The 21,470-nt window shown below is 45.3% G+C and overlaps 1 protein-coding gene across 1 annotated transcript in view; it reads left to right on the forward strand.

Annotated features, from left to right (window-relative positions):
- PGBD5 (piggyBac transposable element derived 5) overlaps nucleotides 1-21,470 on the forward strand; it is a 671,274-nt gene that overhangs the window by 64,512 nt on the left and 585,292 nt on the right. Inside the window, exon 2 of the mRNA XM_073660236.1 lies at nucleotides 17,498-17,925. Coding sequence (XP_073516337.1) covers nucleotides 17,498-17,925 — 428 coding nt within the window. The remainder of the gene's footprint in view (nucleotides 1-17,497; nucleotides 17,926-21,470) is intronic.

The following is a 21,470-nucleotide window of genomic DNA, read 5'->3' on the forward strand; positions in this document are numbered from 1 at the left end:
CGCACAAGGGGTGTGACCCACAGCAGGTACAAAAAGCAGGAAGTGATCGGGCGCCGCCCTTAAGCAGCAGAAACAGACACAAACAGACAGCATGGAGGGAAGCCAGAGAGACAGTCTGGACTGGAGATCAAGTGCGCGTTCCTGCACAGTGGGAGATGGACCACCATGCAAGAACGCTGCCAGGTATGTTACAGTACCTCCCCCCTTACGCCCCCTCTTCTTCAGGCCTGCCAGAATCTTCCGCAGGGAATTCGAGGACCAGTCGTTCACTGGGTTGGAGGGGAACAGAGACTTGAGGGTAATCTCTGCTTCGAGGTACATCTTGTCAAGCTCACAGGAAGAAATAGATGGGTTATCAGGTACATAATGAGGAAAAGTCACTGTCAGTTTGTTATCTGGTGGTACCCCGGAGGATTCAGGAAACAACTGGAGGTCCTCCGCCGGATCAGAAGAGTGCAGAGGCTCAGAGAAAACATCTGCTTCAGAGTACACTAGGTCGGACTCACTGGACGAGGCAGGCGAGGTATCAGGTACAGGAAATAGGAAAGTCTCTGTCCATTCACCACCAGGTGGCACCCCGAAGGGTTCTGAACACAACTGGAGGTCCTCCGCCTGGTCGGAGGGGTGTAGAGACTCGGGAGTAACCTCTGCTTCGGAGTACACTAGGTTGAACTCACTGGACGAAGCAAGCGAGGTATCAGGTACAGGAAATAGGAAAGTCTCTGTTCATTCACCACCAGGTGGCACCCCGAAGGGTTCTGAACACAACTGGAGGTCCTCCGCCTGGTCGGAGGGGTGTAGAGACTCGGGAGTAACCTCTGCTTCGGAGTACACTAGGTTGGACTCACTGGACGAAGCAGGCGAGGTATCAGGTACAGGAAATAGGAAAGTCTCTGTCCATTCACCACCAGGTGGCACCCCGAAGGGTTCTGAACACAACTGGAGGTCCTCCGCCTGGTCGGAGGGGTGTAGAGACTCGGGAGTAACCTCTGCTTCGGAGTACACTAGGTTGGACTCACTGGACGAAGCGAGCGAGGTATCAGGTACAGAGTATAGGAGAGACTCTGTCCTTTCGCTACCAGGTAGCACCCCGAAGGGTTCTGGAGACAACTGGAGGTCCTCCGCCAGGTCGGAGGGGAGTAGAGACTCGGGGGTAACTACCACTTTGGGGTACCCATTGTCAGGCTCAAAGGACGAAGCGGACAATGTATCGAGTACCGGGTGTAGAGAAGTCTCTCTCCATTTGTCATCGAGTGGTATCCCGGAGGATTCAGGAGGCAACAGGGGCTTCTCCAGGATACAGGGAGATGAAGCTTCAGTAGGGACTTCAAGGTTGGGGTCAGGATGTCTCAGGGAGAACAGACCCTGGCGTGACGGCTTGCCTCTAAGTCCAGCACGTCTGGACTGCCTCTTGAGGTTGAGAGAAGTATTCCGGAAAGCGTAGTCACCCTGTGAGGATTCTGGGTGGGCAGTAGTCTCATTGGGCTGGAGGACTATTGCGCTACCCACACACATTACCCATCGGGGCTGCTCCGGGATATTGGGAGGTGAAGCTTCAGCTGGAGCCTTCGGGTTAGGATCATCGAAGACCATTAGAAAGGCCACCAGGAAGGCCATTAGGTCCAGGAGGATCGGATCCTGTGTCTCCCATAGGGGGTTGATCCATTCCAAGGCATCACCCGCTAGGTAAGACATAATGAATCCCACCTTAACCCGATCGGTGGGAAAACATAGAGGGTAGAACTTGAAGTGTAGCGCGCATTGCTCCACAAATGCACGACACTGTCTTGGATCCCCATAGTAACGTGGCGGATCCGCAGGAACGAGGGCTGATAGATCCATCTGGATGGGTGCGTAATTCGCCTGGAACTCAGCTAAAGGGAGAAAAAATTTATTTATTTATTTTAATGCAAGTACTCGCTGGAAAAAACTTCTCCGAAAGCGAAGGCCGTGGGGCTCAACGGGAACCATGGCCTGAGCATGCTGTTATGCACACGCCCGGACAGACTGGCGTGTGCGAGTGATTGGTAGTGATTCCACTGGACCGTGCCGGAGAGTGAATGCCTGGAGGGGCGTAACTAAGTATTCACCCGATCCGACCAGGGTCGCACGACGGCATACGACGCCAGTGCACCAAGGAGGAACCGAGCGGAGGGACCAGGTGCTACTCCAGGACAGACCCCGGACACGGCTGTTGACCCACACAGGAAAATACAGGAACAGACTGGCAGGCTGGCACACAGACTGGCGGGCACAGGCAGGCACGACTGGTATGCAGGCAGGCGGGACTAGCAGGCCGGGGGGTAAAGGTAAGCGCAGCTAGAGTGCGGACAGGGAGGCACTAGCAGGTAGGAACACAGGCGGGATAGGACCCAGTACACACCGGGACTAAGGAACAATACAGGCAGAGGGGTACAGGCAAGCACAGCTAGAGTGCAGACAAGTCTGAGCAGGGAAGACAGGGCTCTGTTCACACTGAACAGACAGGAAGAGAAAGGCAGAGCCAGATACCCACAGGGTACTTGCAGTGAAGTAGCGAGTGGACCACAAACTCACAAACGGGAGTACAGAGACAACAAGCAGGAGATTAGGTACGAGTTCAGACTCTGCAGAAACAGGAAGGGAACGGACATAGAGGCAAAACAGGTAAAGGATTGAAGAGAGTTCAGACTGGAACTGAGTGTACGGAGGAGACCGACACTGCAGCGGGATACAGGAGCGGGTCTGGGAATACGGCCCCCAGAGAGGCAGGACGAACAGGCAAAGAGCGTGTTCAGACAGGACAGACAAGATACAGGAGCGGGTCTAGGAAATCGGCCCCTAGAAGGCAGGAGGAACAGGCTAGGACTCAGTTCAGACACGGGAACTGATACCGCAAAGCAGGAGACATACAGGACTCAGTTCAGACACGGGAACTGATACCGGAAAGCAGGAGAAATACAGGACTCAGTTCAGACACGGGAACTGAAACCGAAAAGCAGGAGACATACAGGACTCAGTTCAGACACGGGAACTGATACCGGAAAGCAGGAGACATACAGGACTCAGTTCAAACACGGGAACTGATACCGGAAAGCAGGAGACATACAGGACTCAGTTCAGACACGGGAACTGATACCGGAAAGCAGGAGACATACAGGACTAAGTTCAGACGGGCCTGGAAATACAGCCTCCAGGATAGGCGGACAAGAGACAGGACTAAGTTCAGACAGGCCTGGAAATACAGCCTCCAGGATAGGCGGACAAGAGACAGGACTAAGTTCAGACAGGCCTGGAAATACAGCCTCCAGGATAGGCGGACAGGAGAACACAGAACGGGACCTGGCACCTTCAGAGTGCAAGCACACACTGAATGAAACACTATGCACAGGCAGGGAAAGATGGGAGCGGCTAAGCTATATACCAGGTGACAGACAGCAATAGGCTGAGGACGCACAAGGGGTGTGACCCACAGCAGGTACAAAAAGCAGGAAGTGATCGGGCGCCGCCCTTAAGCAGCAGAAACAGACACAAACAGACAGCATGGAGGGAAGCCAGAGAGACAGTCTGGACTGGAGATCAAGTGCGCGTTCCTGCACAGTGGGAGATGGACCACCATGCAAGAACGCCGCCAGGTATGTTACACCAAGTATATATTTACCTGTACATACGTAAATGCTGAAAAAGGTTTATGTTTTTGTTGCCTGGTTATTAATTATGTTTCTCTAGTTACCCTGCAGGTTTATTTGGAATGACAGGTTATGGACGCTGAGTAACCAGAACTACATTGTAGATAGTTGCACCTTGGTGCCTCTTGCGAAGATGGCCGTGGAAGAGAAAACCTGTCTGGCGTGGCCTCCTTGTGGCTCAAAGTAGCTAGCCTCAGCCTTGCAGCCACGCCCAGGGCCAACGTTTGGGGTTTGCTTTGGACAGGTCCCCCTACTCTGTGCCAAGACTTCACCTTGTTGAGTGACATGGACACCCGGTCACGGACACGCCGTGACCTCTAAAGACTAAAACTTCTTGTACATATGTTGTATTATTGTTTACGCCTTGTATTTGTGTATGTTTTAAAAATGTGTTTAGTCCCGGAGTATTAAAATTTACTGGGGGGGGATGTGGCACCCCAGGGGTCTGGTTACCACAGTAATAGAAATATTACGTCTGAGAGCAAGTGGGAGGTTTCTCTGGTCAGGAACCCTTAAGCATGCAACATCTCCTGCCCAGACCTGGGAGGGGAGGAATCTGCCCTTATAAACTGGGTCTGGGGCGGGATCAGTCAGTCAGAGCCTGGAGGGAGAACAAGCAGACACAGGGAAAGAAACAGCAGGAGCTCTGTAGGAGCAGGAGCTGAGTGCCAGGGACTGGAAGCAGATATATTGCTTGTCCTGGCTGAAGAGACTACAACCGGACAACGGAGTCCGAGGCTGCAAGGATCTTCAAGTCCAGCAGCAGAACCCAGCCGGCAGGGGATTCCAGGTCCTCTGGCCATAGAAGCCCGGAGGCTCAGTCACAAGGAAGGGACCAGCACTGCCATCGAGGAGCGGAGGCTAACAAAAGGCCCCAAGTCACCAGCCATACGGGTGAGCACCACACGGTATACTCAGGGACGTGGGTTACTTCCACTCGCTTACAGCAAGGTAGCCAGGAAGAGTGCAGATAGACGGGGAGGCCTACAACTCCACCTGGCCAGGGGAACTCCTGCTTGCTCGCAGACTGACCAGGTCCCTTATGCTAGCCAGTACTCCCGGGAGGGTCTGCCTTAATATCACCAGTAAAGACCCTGAACTGCACTGCAAAGACTCTGAGTCGTTCCTGCTTTCTCACCGCATACAGCACTACTAGTACTGGGACGCCCGTGCACCATCACACCCATCATCCACATTCTCTGCCCTGAGGCTATACTCCTCCCGTGGGGAGTTATCCCATCCTTTGCTGCGCACACCACACCAGCCTCAGCGGTCTGCCTTGCAGCGGCGGTACACCCTGACCGCAATCCACGGGTGGCGTAGTCGGACAATTAACCTAAAACCCCTAAAAGACTGCCACTGGTTTGACCACCCTGAGCCACGGGACCGGGTCGCCGTCACGGAGACTACAACCCCCAGAGACCTGGCTCCGGGTATCCCACACATGTCCACACTAGGCCCAGGGGGCGCGTCACTTACCCATCTGCATATAGTTCCCCCAAGTCCTTGCTTCTGTAGATTCAGTATAAGGTTGTTATGTGGTACAGTATCAAATGCCTTTGCAAAGTCCAGATAAATCACATCAGCTGTATTACAAACATCAAGATTTGCATTTACCTCCTCATAGAAACCCAACATGTTGGTTAGACACAACCTATCTTTCATAAATCTGTGTTGGTTAGTATTTATTATATTATTCTCTGCGATATAACTTCAGGTCATCCCTTATGATGCCCTTAAAAACTTTGCACACTACTGATGTCAGACTTACTGGATGGTAGTTACCTAGATCCACCTTCTTACCTTTCTTAAATATTGGTACCACATCAGCCATCCTCCAATCCTGTGGCACTACACCTGTTACAAGGGAATCTAAGAATGCGAGATTCAGCGGTTTGTCAATTACTGAGCTCAATTCCCTCAGTTTCCTATTCGTGGACGACTGCCATCTGGGCCGGGGGGATTTGTCAATGTTTAATTTGCTCAGATGCAGGCATACTTCCTTTTGTGCTAAACTACTTATATCAGGTGGTGAACTTTGATTTTTGCCTGGAAAAATCCCTGGAACAGATGAACACGGATGAAAAGTGCCTGTTAAATGTCTCTTTGTCCTCTATATTTATCATGTTATTAAGGGGCCGATACAATTTGTTTTTTTTTTTATTTTGCAATTGATGTATTTATAAAAATTTTGTGGATTTTAATGTTACTGGCGATTTATTTCTCTGTAGATAATTTTGCTAGCTTGATTTCTTTTTTACATTTCTTATTTAGATCTTTATACTCCTGAATGATATTTCTGTATTCTCTGCCTACAAGATTTTGAATGCCCTTTTGTTTTTGTCTTATTAAACTTTGCACTGTCTTATTTATCCATAGTGGTTTCTTTTTATTCCTTGACATTTTCTTGCCAGAGGGTATACATTTTCTACAGGATTCTAGTAGTATTTCCTTAAACATGCCTAATTTATGTTCGGTATCCCCAGTTACCATGACGTGCTCCCAGTTACATGATTAAGCTCTTCTCTTAATTGAAATCAGCTTTCCTAAAGTTCCAGGTTTTTGCATTTCCCCTTTTGAATGTTTAGTTGAAAATTACATTGAAACTTACCATTTTTTTGGTCACTGCTTCCCAAATGCTCCCTGACCAGTAGATCTGAAATTGTATCGGATCTATTTGACAGAGCCTGATCCAGTAGATTATCTCCCTTGGTTGGTTCATCTACCAGCTCAGTGTGGTAATTGTCCTGAACTGTTGAGAAGAACTTGCAGCTTTTAGCACAACCTGAAGTTTCCATATCCCATTGAATGTCTGGATAGTTAAAATCCCAAATAATGAGGACCCTTTTTTGCTGCCTTTTTAATTTGTTGCAGCATTTCATCTTCTACCTGTTTAGCTATATTAGGTGGCTTTTAGAAAACTCCAATTAGTAACTTTCCATTGTTGCCCCACCCAATGTCATTATTGAGCACAGGTTTTAAGTTTGGATTTTACGAAAATACACACCCCTCGGCTTTTTTTTTTGTCTTTCCTGTTTTTTCTAAATGTAGTGTGACCCTCTACGTTTGTCGCCCAGTCATGGCTTTCATCCAGCCAGGTTTCGGTAATGCCTACCACATTATGTGGTCATTCTGTGACCGACATAAGAGACTCCAGTTCATTAATTTTGTTTGCGAGACTTCTTGCACTTACTAACAGGCATTTAATACTATTATCACATTTGTTACTCTTACTCAGCTCCCTACTTCCCTTGCATATCCCAACCGCACCTAAATCCTCATCAACCACTACTGTCTCGCTCTCTCTGTCAACTCTATCTATTCCCTTATTAGCGCAACTGCCCTCACTCCCCCCAGGTCCTAGTTTAAAAGCTCCTCCATTCATCTGACCATTTTTTCTCCAAGCACAGCTGCACCCTCCCCATTTACTAGGTTGTGGTTGATCAGGACTGGCACTTTTTCTCCTACCCCTTCTTGTAACATTTACCCAGCTATGTACTTTTCTGTCCTGATCTTCCCCACCTCCACCCTCCTCCTTATCACTGGCCCCAGCCAGCACAAGCTCAGTGAGCTCTGTTTGCCCCAGGAATGATTAAGCAGACATGACATCGGCGGTCAGGTGATGGTCGCGTGACCATCAGCTGACTAAATGACGTCACCGCAGGTCCTGACCGTACACTGCAGGACGCTGAAGAGAGAAGACGCGGCCGGGAGCAGACCGGAGGAGACCGGAGAGCAGACCGGGTGCCGCCGGAGAGGTGAATATACAGGGTTTTTTTTATTTTTAACGTTTTAATTCTTTTTTTTTTACTATAGATGCTGCATTTAAAGCATCTAAGTTGTTCACACATTATAAATCCATGCCGGTTGCATGGATTTATATTGTGTGATCAACTTGTCAAGCACTTTTCCAAGTGATGCTTAAAATCGCTTTGAAAAGTGCTTGAAAAAACGCATGCGAAAACGCATGTAAAAACGCTTCTCTCTGGCGGAAAAAACGCATGTAAATCTGCATGCGTTTTTTCTGCCCGAGAGAGGCAAATACGCTCTGCATCAAATCTGCTACGTGGGCACATAGCCTTAAAGGTACATGCTCCCTGTTTTCCTCCCGTCGCACCCAAGTGAGTAAAACCCCTACAATTGGTGTTAGATGTGCGGCAACGTTCCCAGGAAAGAGTGTGATTGCTACAGGGAGGACTGCATGTCCTGTGTCAAGTCTGTCGCAAGCCAGCAAGCATCACCAGAAAAAATGGAGGACCTGCTGAAACACTTGGTTCAGTCGCAGCAGCAGGAGACCAACAGGCTGTTGTTACAGCATATCCAGCAGCACCAGCAGAAACAACGGCAGCAGCTGCAGCTTCTGGCAACCACCATCCATGGCAGGAAGAGTGCCCCAACCCCAAGTCCGGCTGATGACTCCCACGTCCAAAAGGCGGTAAGATGGGCTTTACAGAAAATGACCCCAGGGGATGACGTTGAGGACTTCCTGACCATGTTTGAAAGGGTCGCCGAGAGGGAGAAACTTCCGCCAGAGCAGTGGGCAGAGGTACTGGCGCCATACTTGACGGGAGAGCCCCAGAAGGCTTACTATAATTTAGCTTTGCAGGACGCCAAAGAGTATGGGAAGCTAAAAACTGAGATTCTCGCATTCTTGGGGGTGACAATAACTATCAGTGTGCAGCGGCTTCACCGCTGGGCATATCACTGGGACAAACCATCTGGCTCCTAAATGTTTGACCCGTTGCACATGGTCCAGAAATGGCTGCAGCCAGAGTCCTCTACGCCTGCGCAGATGATAGAGCATGGTGGTGATGGAACAGTTTGTGCACTCCCTACTAAGGCCCATACAGACTTGGGTTGCCCACGGTGATCCTCGGAATGTGGATGAACTGATCGGACTGGTTGAGAGATACCAGGGGGTTGAAGGTTCTTTGGGCAGGCAGCCCATTCAATACTGGGGTTCCCAGCAGGGGGAAGGAGGTGGGGTTTCCAAGATTCAAAGGGGCGGGGGAGGTGGTGCCCAAGGTCCCTACGGGTGATTGTTTGCTGGAGGTCCCACTGCCCAGACCATATAGCTGCCCTGACCTCCGAGACGATGGACTGTAGCATAGGACGCCGTTGTTCATATTATGCGTATCCGGCCTGCTGTGTGAACTGTCCACCCAGCAAGGGGCCATAAGCGTGTCCCGTGAAGGTGAACAGGTGGCAGGTAACTGCACTACTAGACCTTGTGAGGGCCACCCTTCCTCTCCAACTAATCCCTGGGAAATAAGTTGGCGTACCCTGCATCTATGGTGATGCTAAGGACTACCCTATGGCCAGAGTGGACATTGAAACGGCCCACGGTACTGAGTACCACGAGGTCGGCGTCTGTCAGGACTTGTTGCACTCTATAATTATAGGCCGGGACTTTTGTTTATTTTGGGATCTGTGGGGGAAGGGTTTCGGGCTTGCTGGTTCAGATAGGAAACCAGTTAACCCTGATGAGGTAGCTCCACACCCAGAGTCAGACAAGTTTCCCTTTTGTGTCCTTGTGGGGGATGACGAGGTAGTGTCCCCTGAGTCTGATATTCCTGAGTTAGAGGTGACCAGTGAGAATTTTGGGTCTGCCCAACATAGGGACCTAACTCTGAAGGGAGCCTTCAATAATGTCACCGTCATAAATGGGGTTGCACAGGAGCCGGGGGTTGACACAATGTTTCCCTATTTTATGTTGAGTGGGGAGTTGCTGTACTGCGTCATGAAAGTGAGGGAAGAGCTGGTGGAACAGTTAATAGTGCCGGATCCCTATATACGGAAGGTGTTGGACATGGCCCATTCGCATTTCTTGTGGGGACATCTAAGGGTGGAAAAAACGCAGGAACGGATTATGCAGAAATTCTCTTGACCCGGGTGTCACCGGAAAATATTAAAGTATTGCAGGTCCTGCCCTATGTGCCAGCTAACCGCCCCTACCTCTCACTTTCGAAGTTCTCTCGTGCCATTGCCCATTATTGAAGTGTCGTTCAAGAGAATTGCCATGGACCTGGTCGGTCCTCTGGTTAAATCTGCTTGTGGGCATCAATATGTCTTGGTCATCCTGGACTATGCCACACGTTATTCCGTAGCCATTCCCCTGAGAAACTCATCCGCAAAGAGTATAGCCCGCGAATTGGTTCACATTTTCTCCCGGACAGGTTTACCAAAGGAGATCCTGACCAACCAGGGAACACCTTTTATGAGTAAGGTGATGAGGGAGTTATGCAAGGTCCTACAAATCTCCCAACTGAGAACTTCAGTGTACCATCCTCAGACAGATGGCCTGGTGGAAAGATTTAATAAAACGCTGAAGAAGGCTATAGAAAAGGATGGTAGAGACTGGAACTGTCTCTTACCGTATCTATTGTTCTCCATCCGAGAGGTTCCACAGTCATCTACGGGGTTCTCGCCATTCAAACAGGACAGTGCCCATGAAATACAAATAAATACAGCACATAGGTATAAATAAAGAGTGACTAACTATGAGCCATGCTGTGGATGCTTCCATGCCGTCCCCCACTCCAACGCGCGTTTCATACGGGCTTCTTCAGGGAGTGAACGCACGTTGGAGTGGGGAACAGCACGGACACATCCTCAGCATGGCTCATGGTTGGTCAGTCTTTATACCTATGTGCTGTATTTATTTGTATTTCATGGGCACTGTCCTATATTTATTTATTATTCAAGCACTTTATTCGGTATTAATTAGCACCATGCACTTTTTATAACTTCATAGAGACTATATTAGGCTATATTATTCATCATTGTGTGTATTTACACACTTTTTGTAAACATTAAATTGATTTATATAATATTAGCACTGTGCACTTTACTTAGATTTTGGTTGTTCTCTATGTGTACATGCTGCTGATGTTTCCTTGCCCTCCCTGTTTTTCATTTTAATTATTATATGTATTTTTTTAATCGTCTTTTTCATAAGGTGTCTTTTTAGTTAATAAAAATATTTATTATTATATTTGAATTGTGTATTAATTTATTCCCAGATAGTTTCCTTCTAATCCTGTGCTTTTTTGCTATTTGGGTAGTGGTAGTTTACAATAAATTCTCTCCTGCTATACTAATTTTCTTAGTAGATGTCAAGTGTGACAATTGTCCTGACTGCCATGTTCAACATTTCTTAAAGAGGACCTGTCACCAGGTCAAAAGTGGCAAGTTTTTGCTCTTATTTTTTCCTGGTGCTTCCCTGAGTAATCAGTTTTTTTGTTTGTGTTTTAATTCCATCATACAGTTTTAGCCTTTTTGTTTAGGGCTAATTTTTATGGTCTTTACCAAGGGGGTATGACTCACTCAATATTTTGGCGGGTGTCTTTTGGCTGCTCCGCATTATTACATCGTGAGCAACGTTCCTTTGGAAAAATTATAAAAATTAGCGCTAATTAAAAAGGCTCATATCTAGAACCATAAGCTAGATTTTACAAAAAAACCAAAAAAAAACAGAATATTCAGTCAAGCAGCGGGAATAAAATAAGGAAGATTTGAATTTTAGTGTCACCTATTGTTTATAGCAACCCTAAAAGTCAATATCAGTTCTTTAACGAGCCTTGCCACATAACTACTAGAATTCAAGTCCTCTTTCCCTCTAAAGGAGCATATTTAAATTCCCAGATGAGTATTGCATGGCCTGTGAGTCACCTAAGGCTGTGTGCCCACGATGCATTTTTTTAGCGTTTCCGCAGCGGCAAAAACACTGCAGAAATGCTTAAAAAACGCATGGTAGAAGGCCTGCCATGTTCTCCAATGATACTCCGCATGTGCTGTGCGCATGCTGCGGAAATTTCCGCTGCGGATTATTATTGCGGAAAAAAACGCTGCACTACCAATTATTTTGCGGAAGTGCTGCGTTTTCGCCGCCATTGACTTGCATTAGAACGCGTGCATTCCGCTTCACCAGATAAGGACATGCGGAATGCACGCGTTCCAATGTGCGGATGGTACCCAGGTCTAGAGAAGAGGAGACTCTCCTCCGGACCCGGGTACCATAGAAACTGTAAAAAAAAAAAAACGTCGCGTGACCCGTCACATGACTACGACATCAGCGCAGATCCTTCAGTCCATCACGAACTGCCGGCATGAAAGGACGAGTGCAGCGGGGGCCGCCTGAAGGTAAGTATATATTTATTTTTTATTTTATACTTTTTTTTTTACAGTTTTCTATGGTACCCAGGTCCAGAGGAGAGTCTCCTCTCCTCCAGACCCGGGTACCATCCGCACATTAGGACGCATGGAATGCGCATCTACATATACAGTGATGCGTAATCCATGCATTCCAATGCAAGTCAATGGCGGCGAAAATGCAGCACTTCCGCAAAATAATTGGTAGTGCTGTGTTTTTTTCCACAATAATAATCCGCAGCGGAAATTTCCACAGCATGTGCACAGCATATGCGGATTATCATTGGGGGACATGGCAGACCTTCTACCATGCGTTTTTTAAGCATTTCTGCTGCGTTTTTGCCGCTGCAGAAACACTTAAAAACGCATCGTGGGCACACAGCCTTATGCTGATATGGCGCTCTCCACAAGGAGAGACGTTACTCCAAAGACCAGTTAGAGGCATCTCACCCAGCCAATTCAGACCTTCTGCTTTGGAATGATGAATGCTAAACCTCCCAAAACAAATGTCTGCTAGTTTTGCTTCTTATTCTAAATCATGTGTCAAGACTCATTAAAGGGAAGGTGCTGTGATTTTTATGTTTATATTAATAATTCTCTACTATGTAATCAATTATTTCTATACAAAATGAATTGTGTTTTTTATTTTTTTTCTGCAGCCACTGTGGGCTGCCATTTTCATTTGTTGGTGTGTAAATGTATGAGCACGACACTTACACATCTCAAATATGACAGCCCCTATACATAGGAACCTGCGGTTGGTATCTGACCGCATTTCTTGCATTGTGCCTGCTTCCAGCTGGGACCTGGGCACACCCCCTGGGCTGTCCAGGTCACAGCTGTGGGAGGAGATGGGCGCTATATTTTTGAAGCCTGCAGCTGTAATGCGAGCTACACTTTCCCTCTGTCACTGCTGACCGCTCACGGTCCGAGCAGTCAATGACAGGAAATGCGGTGAACGCTGAGCAGAGCTCTAGGATGAGGTTAGTATCGGCGGCTCTGTGCGGTGTTCAGCAGCCTTGGATTAGCAGTGCAATATCAGGCAGCTGATCACTGCTCCCTGCCGCTGTCACTGCAGTGTTCAGCACACGCAGCGTAACCATCACTTTGCTGTGCTCTGAGCTTTGACTGAGCTCTATGTCACTGAAAGCATCTGAAGGAGGCACTGACATAGCAGAGCCATGTATCTAATGCTCATCATGTGATACAGCGCAGAGACGTGTATCTAATCCTCATCATCGTGATGCAACCCAGAGCGGTGTATCTAATCCCCATCATGTGTTACAGCCTGTAGCCGTGTATCTAATCCTCATCATGTCATATAGCCCAGAGTGGTTTGAAATTTAGTGGGCACCACAATTCATAAATACAAAATAATAGCTAGGAGTGCTACAACTAACCATGAAGAAAGCAGTTAGAAGTTTGAAGAAAGAAGCTGCACTGAATGACGGTGCACATCCAAAAAGGTTATGTAGTAATAAGAAATGGCTTTATTAATTCAATTGTAATATAACAGAATATAAAATATATAATATATTAGGTACCTAGTATAGTGTACAATATAATATGAAGGGTAATATACCCACTCAGTAGAAAAAGGATGAATATATCATAAACGCTAAAAATATTGTACCATGCCGACCAAGGAAAATATATGTAAATAAATAACAAGGATGGTAGCTGGAAGGACAATACATCCAAGGGAATAATAACCCAAATATAAGACAATAAAAACATAGAAAAGTTGTATATCGGTTCACCAACTATTGAAAAATACCTTTGAATGGAGGTGCGGTGCACGGAGGCTCCAGACCGACTTCAAGGTGTAAATACAGCAGCAAAATGGAAAAATCCAGCATCCGCAGGAAATGAGGTAAGTATGTTAAAACATTATTTTATTAGCAACATATGGTAGTTAAAAAAGGGAACTTTTCGAGCATAACCACTTAGTCCTTAGACTTAGTCAGGACTAAGAGCAGTTCTGCTCGAAACGCATAGACCCGTTTCCTTTTATTATCTTTGTATGTTTTGATTTTTAATTTTTCCCTTTCTTTTAACTATGTTGCTAATAAAATACTGTTAACATACTTACCTCATTTCCTGCGGATGCTGGATTTTTCCATTTTACTGCTACAAGAAAACAATAGGTAGGTTAGCAACACACATTGGGTTAATGCTCTACATCGGGTATGCTTTTATCTACGTATTGTGGTAGATCGGTTCACTTGGCTGCACGTAGAGGTAGACACAGGAACACTGTCTCTTTAAATCTTCCTCTGGTTTATTAAGAGTACTGCATAAACCACGGCAATGTTAGCAAAACAAACACTGCCTTCCCGGCCTAACAGGAAAAAAAAACATTACGTATGGCACAGTCCTTGTTGCTACTGGTAACCGCCCGCTTCAGGAACAAACAACACAAGGTTTAGTTTTCCTTAACATGACAGTACAGCTGCAGAGCTTTCACCTCCAGGCCCATCTACACATGCTGCTCTAGAAAGCTGGGTATTTATTCTGTGGACTTCTCCCACTCTACAGTTGTTCAATCATCCTAGCACTAAATATGGCTGATTAATCCCTCTCCGCACTTTGTTTGCTGGATCATTTTTCCTAGGTTTATATTACTGAAGCTAACAACCTCAGTGCTAAACATCTCCCCTCTAGTACTTTGCCAGTGACTTTGTCACAATATGTATATTGGCTACTTATATACCTGTTGTGACAGAGTCACTGGTATGATATATGAGGGGAGGTATGTGTCACACAGGTTGCTAGCGTGTGTGAACTGAAACCAATAAACTTTCTGCCAGCAAGTTATATGCTGGGGGTTAACTCACTTAAAGGGTGTGGTATTTTTTTGGGAATGACATAGATGGGAGGGAAGTTGTCCCCATACCTCCACCTCAGGGTGTGGCTGAGCAAGGTTTAAATGCTCAGTCACCATTTTTTTTTTTTTCTGTTGTTGAGTTTGGAGAGGCAAGGACTCCAGACTGGAAGGCCACAGCTCAGAGAGGAGCTGAAAGCTGGGACTACAACCTGTGTGGGTGAATCCCACACTCATATGGATTGTGCTAGCGTTTATCTTTTGTTTTGTTGTTTTGCCAGTAAGGCTGTGTTTATTTTGCTGGAGCTACAGGGCTTTATGCCACATAATAAAGCCTGCAGAGAAAACACGGTTCCTGAGTCTACTTCCGTAAGTGGCCGAGTGAGGCGCTTTACCACACTGTGTACTGGGATGGTATCCTTGAGGACAATGAGATAGATACCTATTATTATCGTATATTTGGGGTATTATTCCCATGGATATATTGTCCTTCCAGCTACCATCTTTGTTATTTATAGAAATATATTTTCCTTGGTCTGCAGCATACAATATTTCTAGTGCTTATGATATAGTCATCCTTTTTCTACTGAGTGGGTTATATCAACCTTTGTATTATATTGTACACTATACTAGGTACCTAATATATTATATATTTTATATTCTGTAATATTACAATTGAATTACCCTCCCTGTATATTAGTTTTTTTTCTTTCATATCATATTTACTGTATAGTTAGTGTATACCCCAGTGTAGGGTGTGAACATATGTATATATCTACAATTTCTGTATAGTATATACCTGCATTTTCTGGTACTATTATGTCACTCCTTGTTTTTTTGCTATTGTGTCTGTGTTTTTAAATTTGCCTCAGTACTTTTATGTTTAATAAAGCCATACTTTTTTTACTACATAACCTTTTTGGGTGTGCAGTCATTACTAATGCCATCATGGGATACAACCCAGAGCCGTGTATCTAATCCCATTATCTGTGATACCACCCAGTTATGTATCAAATGGCCATCATGTGATACCACCCAGAGCAGTGTATCTAATCCCAATCATGCATGATACAGCACAGAGCCGTGTATTTAATACCATCACCTGTGAAATACTGAAATACCCAGAGCCGTGTATCTAATCCCTGGACCTACTAAATATTCGTCTGGCATAATTAAGAATAAATGCTGTCATCACACCCATCATCTGTGATACAACCCAGTAGCATGTATCTAGTCCCATCCCGTGATACTGTGTATCCAATCCCAGTGTGTATTACACATTACACTACTGCTCATCTAGAAATAGATGGAGCAGTCTCACAGATTACATTACTGCTCGCATATAAGTAGACAAAGTGGTGTCACACATGTCTATTTCACCACTGCTCCCATAGAGGTGGACGGAGTAGTGTCACACATTACACCACTGCTCCCGTAGAAGTGGACAGAGCAGGGTCACACAGTACACCACTGCTCCCATAGAAGTGGACTGAGTAGTGTCACACATTATACCGCTGCTCCCATAGAAGTGGACGGAGCAGGGTCATACATTACACCACTGCTCCCGTAGAAGTGGACAGAGCAGGGTCACACAGTACACCACTGCTCCCATAGAGGTGGACGGAGTAGTGTCACACATTATACCACTGCTCCCATAGAAGTGGACGGAGCAGGGTCATACATTACACTACTTCTGCCATAGACGTAGACAGAGTGGGGTAACACATTACACCACTGCTCCCCTAAAAGTGGAGGGAACGGTGTCACACATTACATGTCTGATGCCATAGAAGTGGATGGAATGATGTCACACTTTACACCACTGGTCCCATAGAAGAGACAAGGCTGGGTGCACATTAAACCACTGCTCGCATAGAAGTGGATGGAGTGGTGTCACACATTACATGACTTCTCCCATAGAAGTGGATGGAGCGGGGGCCACATGTATCTAATCCCATTCTGTGTGATACACTTCACTGAGCCCTCCATTTAATCCAATCATATGTGATACACTACCCTGATCCCTGTATCTAACCCCAGCATGTAATACACTATCTGATAGCAACATGTAATACACTCTGAGTATGTAACCCCAGCATATGATATAGCGAGCAGCACCAACTAATAGAATCGGTGCTGCCATCCATCCTTGGTGACACTGTACTTGTCAGTATCACTGGCAGTCACCAACAAATGTCCCCGCACTGTGATCCTAAACTTCATCCTCCCTTACCCTTTCGCAGACACCCAGAAGGGGAGGAGAGGAGTGATGTCACACACATGTGATCAGATCCAGCCCACATTTACTGCAGTCGTAATGTGAGCTAGCAGTACACTAGGTTTTCATGGCAAATTACAGCAGCTGCTCCCCCTAGTGTTTAAAAGTAGAAAATATCTAAACTTTTTACATTATTTTTCACATTTTATACCGTTTGAAACTTTTTTTTTTTTCAAAATTAAAACATTAATACTTTACATAAGGGGTTGATAATGACTTTTAGGATTGCTACACCCAATTAATTGGTGGCATTGTATTTCGAATCCTATTCCTGTCTGCAGAGACTATTTTTCAGTTATTAGAGGAGCATTGCATGGCCTAAATCTCTTGCAGACTGCACTCTCCGCAAGGAGAGCTGTTACCTTAAATACCGCAGTTATCACACAAATACTTTAAGTGACACCAGTTGATTTCTTCATTCCTCGCATGGCTTTCATATAGCATTGGCTACCTTTTGCATAATGCCTTTGTGTACATCTTTATGCCTCCTTTTTGATGTTACTGTCATGCTGGCAGAATAGAAATTGATCTTTAATTGTTTCAATGTTGTAAACTAATGTTTCTTTCTGTTTGCAGGGCCTACTCATAGTATGTCATCTAACTCCAGGGCAATTGATTTCTTTCAATTGTTTGTCTCTAACAACGTTATTAAAAACATGGTGACCCAGACCAATATGTATGCTAAGAAGTTTCAAGAAAGATTTGGGATTGACCATACATGGATGGATGTCACCCTTGCTGAGATGAAATCATTTCTTGGTTACATGATATCAACAAGTAGCCATCATTGTGAATCTGTCCTCAGTATATGGAGTGGTGGATTTTATAGCAACAAGAGCATATCACTTGTTATGACACAATCGCGATTTGAGAAGATTTTGAAGTTCTTCCATATTGTAGCTTTCCGCTCCAGCCAAACAACTCATGGACTCTACAAGATTCAACCCTTCCTTAACTCCTTGCAAAATGGCTTTGATTCATCTTTCAGACCATCACAAACCCAGGTAAACATTTCAAGAGATACGGTATAAAACAAAATGTTTTAAATAATGAATAAGACCATAACTGTGTAACCAAGTAAATCATTTCACCCACATGGCATAATACTAACAGAGAAAATGTTCCACAAACTAATAGGACTAAAAGACTTTTCACCTTTTCCTCTTCAATGGTGATAACTGATAGATTGTCCCTAATTAAGTCCTGAGACCTTAATGTGAATAGTGATGATCAAGCATGCATAATACTACTCCTTTCACACAGAAAAATTTGGGGCACTTTTTTCTGGCACCCCACCGATCTACTAGTTAATCTACTGTCAGACAGCCTTAAGCCCCCGTCTCACATAGCGATATCGCTAGCGATATCGCTGCTGTCACGGTTTTGGTGACTCACCAGCGACCTCACCAGCGATGTCGCTGTGTGTGACACTTTGCAACGATCAGGCCCCTGCTGTGAGGTCGCTGATCGTTGCAAAGTGTCCTGGACCATTTTTTGGTCGTTGGCCTCCCGCTGGCCAGCACACATCGCTGTGTGTGACCAGCGGGACCAACGATCTGGCTGGTAACTATGGTAAACATCGGGTTACTAGGGGCACGCGCGCACTTAGTAACCCGCTGTTTACCATGGATACCACTCTGCTACGGTGCACGGAGGCTCCCACGCACCGTAGCAGAGTGGTATCCATGGTAAACAGCGGGTTACTAGGGGCACACGCGCACTTAGTAACCCGATGTTTACCATAGTTACCAGCCTGCTCCTGCTTGCAGCAGGCTGGTAGCGGGAGCAGGACATCGTGGAACGATTCTTTCCACGATATCGCTGCTCCCCTGATCGCTGGTGAGCCTGCCTGTTTGACAGCTCATCAGCGATGTATTAGCGATGCAGCAACGATCCCTGACAGGTCGTATCGTTGTCGGGATCGCTGCTGCATCGCTTAGTGTGACGGGGCCCTTAGGTTCTCTCATGCTAGAGAATCTGGCTAATTATGCTAATGACACGCCGAGCAAACTCTCTAATCAGAGTTTGATCCATCAGTATAGCGTGATATGAGTCTCTTGGATGAGAGATTGCAGCATACTGTGAGGAGAAGATAAAGAAAAATAATTCTCCATCTTTTGCATTCTGTGACTCCATGGAAATCTGACTTCCCTCAGATGTCATCCGAGTGCAGTCCGATGTTTTCCATGCACACACAGACTTGAATGGGTGAGTGGCATCCAATTTCAAAGTGAAATTGCAGCATGCTGCAATTTTCTTTCACTGACACTGTCAGTGAAAAAATCAAGCATCAGCGCTGCCCCATTCACCCCTTTACCCCCAATGGCTGTTTGCACCTTCATGACCAGGCCAATTTTTACAATTTTGGCCAGTGTCACTTTATGAGGTAATAACTCTGGAAAGCTTCAACGGATCCCCCTGATTCTCAGATTCGTGACATATACTTCATGATAGTGGTAAAATTTATTTGATATCACTTGCGTTTATTTGTGAAAAAAGCGGAAATTTGGCGAAAATTTTGCAATTTTCCAACTTTGAATTTTCATGCCCTTAAATCAGAGAGATATGTCACACAAAATATTTTTGCAGGGGTAACAGGAAAAATGGACCACAAAATTTGTTGTGCAATATCTCCTAAGCACGCTGATACCCCATATGTGGGGGAAAAACACTGCTTGGGCACACGGCAGGGTTCGGAAGAGAAGGAACGCCATTTGACTTTTTGAATGTAAAATTTGCTTGAATAATTAGCGGACGCCATGTTGCGTTTGGCGAGCCCCTGATGTGCCTAAACCGTGGAAATCCCCCACAAGTGACACCATTTTGGAAACTACACCCCTCAAGGATTTTATTAAGGGGTATAGTGAACATTTTGAGCCTAGAGATATGACACAGAATTTGATGACATTAGGTCATCATATTGAATAAGTTGTCATTATTCTTGAGCGCAAGTGCTCGCTACTTGAGTTTGCATCGGGTACTCAGGTATGCACCATGTACAGCGTGTGCTCGAGTGACATGCTCGAGTCCCTGCTCCGCATGTTTCACGGTTATTAGACACCCAAAAAAAACATGCGGGGATCGCTCGTGTATGGCAGGCAATCCCGTGTGGTTTTTTTGGCTGTATAACAGGCGCAAAACAAGAGGGGGCAGAGACTCTAGCATGTCACTCAAGCACCGGCGATACTCTGTGTATACCCAATCACCCAATGCAAACTCAAGTAGCGAGCACTTGCGCTCAACATTAGTCGCCATAATTTTTTTTTTTGTTTACTTTTGAAAAAATCCCAACCCTAACAAGCCCTAACCCTATCACAACACTAACCCTATCCCGAGGGATCCATTCACTATAATGAGGAAGCAGAGTTACTCTGGAGTTCGTCTGGCCTCTGTTTAGCAGTGTCCTCCGTGTGCAGTATAAGTGATGAGATTACTTTATTCTTCGGGTCGGTTCTATTACAGTGATACTGGATTTATATCGGGTTTGTATGATTGACAGCTGTCACACACTAAAAGACGCTTTTGTTTTGCAAAGACTAGTTTTTGCATCGCCATATTTTGAGAGCTATAATTTTTCCATATTTTGGCAGACAGAGTCATGTGACGGCTCGTTTTTTGCGGGATGAGTTGACTTTTTTATTGGTGCCATTTTCAGGCACGTGACACTTTTTGATCGCTTTCTATTTCGATTTTTGGGAGGGAGAATAAACAAAAACCTGCAATTCAAAAATTTTTTTTTATGCCGTTCTGCGTGTGGTAACAGTGATCAGGCAGCGTTATTCGTCTGGTCAGTACGTTTACTGCGATACTACACTTATATAGTTTTTTATCTTTTGGCGCTTTTACGCAAAAACTATTTTATAGACATAATAATTTTTTCAGCGCTTTATTCTGAGAGCTGTAACTTTTTTATTTTTTGGCTGATGGAGCTGTATGCGGCTTGATTTTTTACGGGACAAGATGACGTTTTCAGCGATACCATTTTTATTTACATCCGTCTTTTGATCACGTTTTATTCTACTTTTTGTTCGGTGGTATCATGATAAACCATCGTTTTTTGCCTTTTTTTTTTTTAACAGTGTTCACTGGAGGGGTTGACTGCTGGGACATTTTTATAGGTCAGGGGTCGCTCCATACGTGGTGAAGCTAAATATGTGTACTTTTTTTGTTTTTTATTTTTTTTTTTTCTTAAAATTTTTTATTTATGGGTACTATATATTTTATAATTTTTAAAAAATATTTTTACATTTTTTTTTTTATCATTTTGTTTAACTTTTTTACTTTTACACTTGGTCCCACTATGGGACTAATTGCAGGCTGATCGCATGTATAGTATAGGGATGCAGGAACATTTCTATACTATGCAAACTGCACTGACAGAAAGTTGGCTAACATGGGACAATATTTCAAAAAACATCACAGAAAAAGATAAAGCCTTACCAACACCAGGTCAGATTACCTATGCACTGCAGGATGCAGCAGACCCCCATGATAAAGGCGGGGGCAGAACATATGCAAAATACTGATGCAAACAGCCACTCACTAACCT

Source organism: Phyllobates terribilis, unplaced genomic scaffold (assembly GCF_046119375.1).
Source record: "Phyllobates terribilis strain yellow unplaced genomic scaffold, ASM4611937v1 Scaffold_24__1_contigs__length_18792416, whole genome shotgun sequence".
Lineage (NCBI taxonomy): Eukaryota > Metazoa > Chordata > Amphibia > Anura > Dendrobatidae > Phyllobates > Phyllobates terribilis.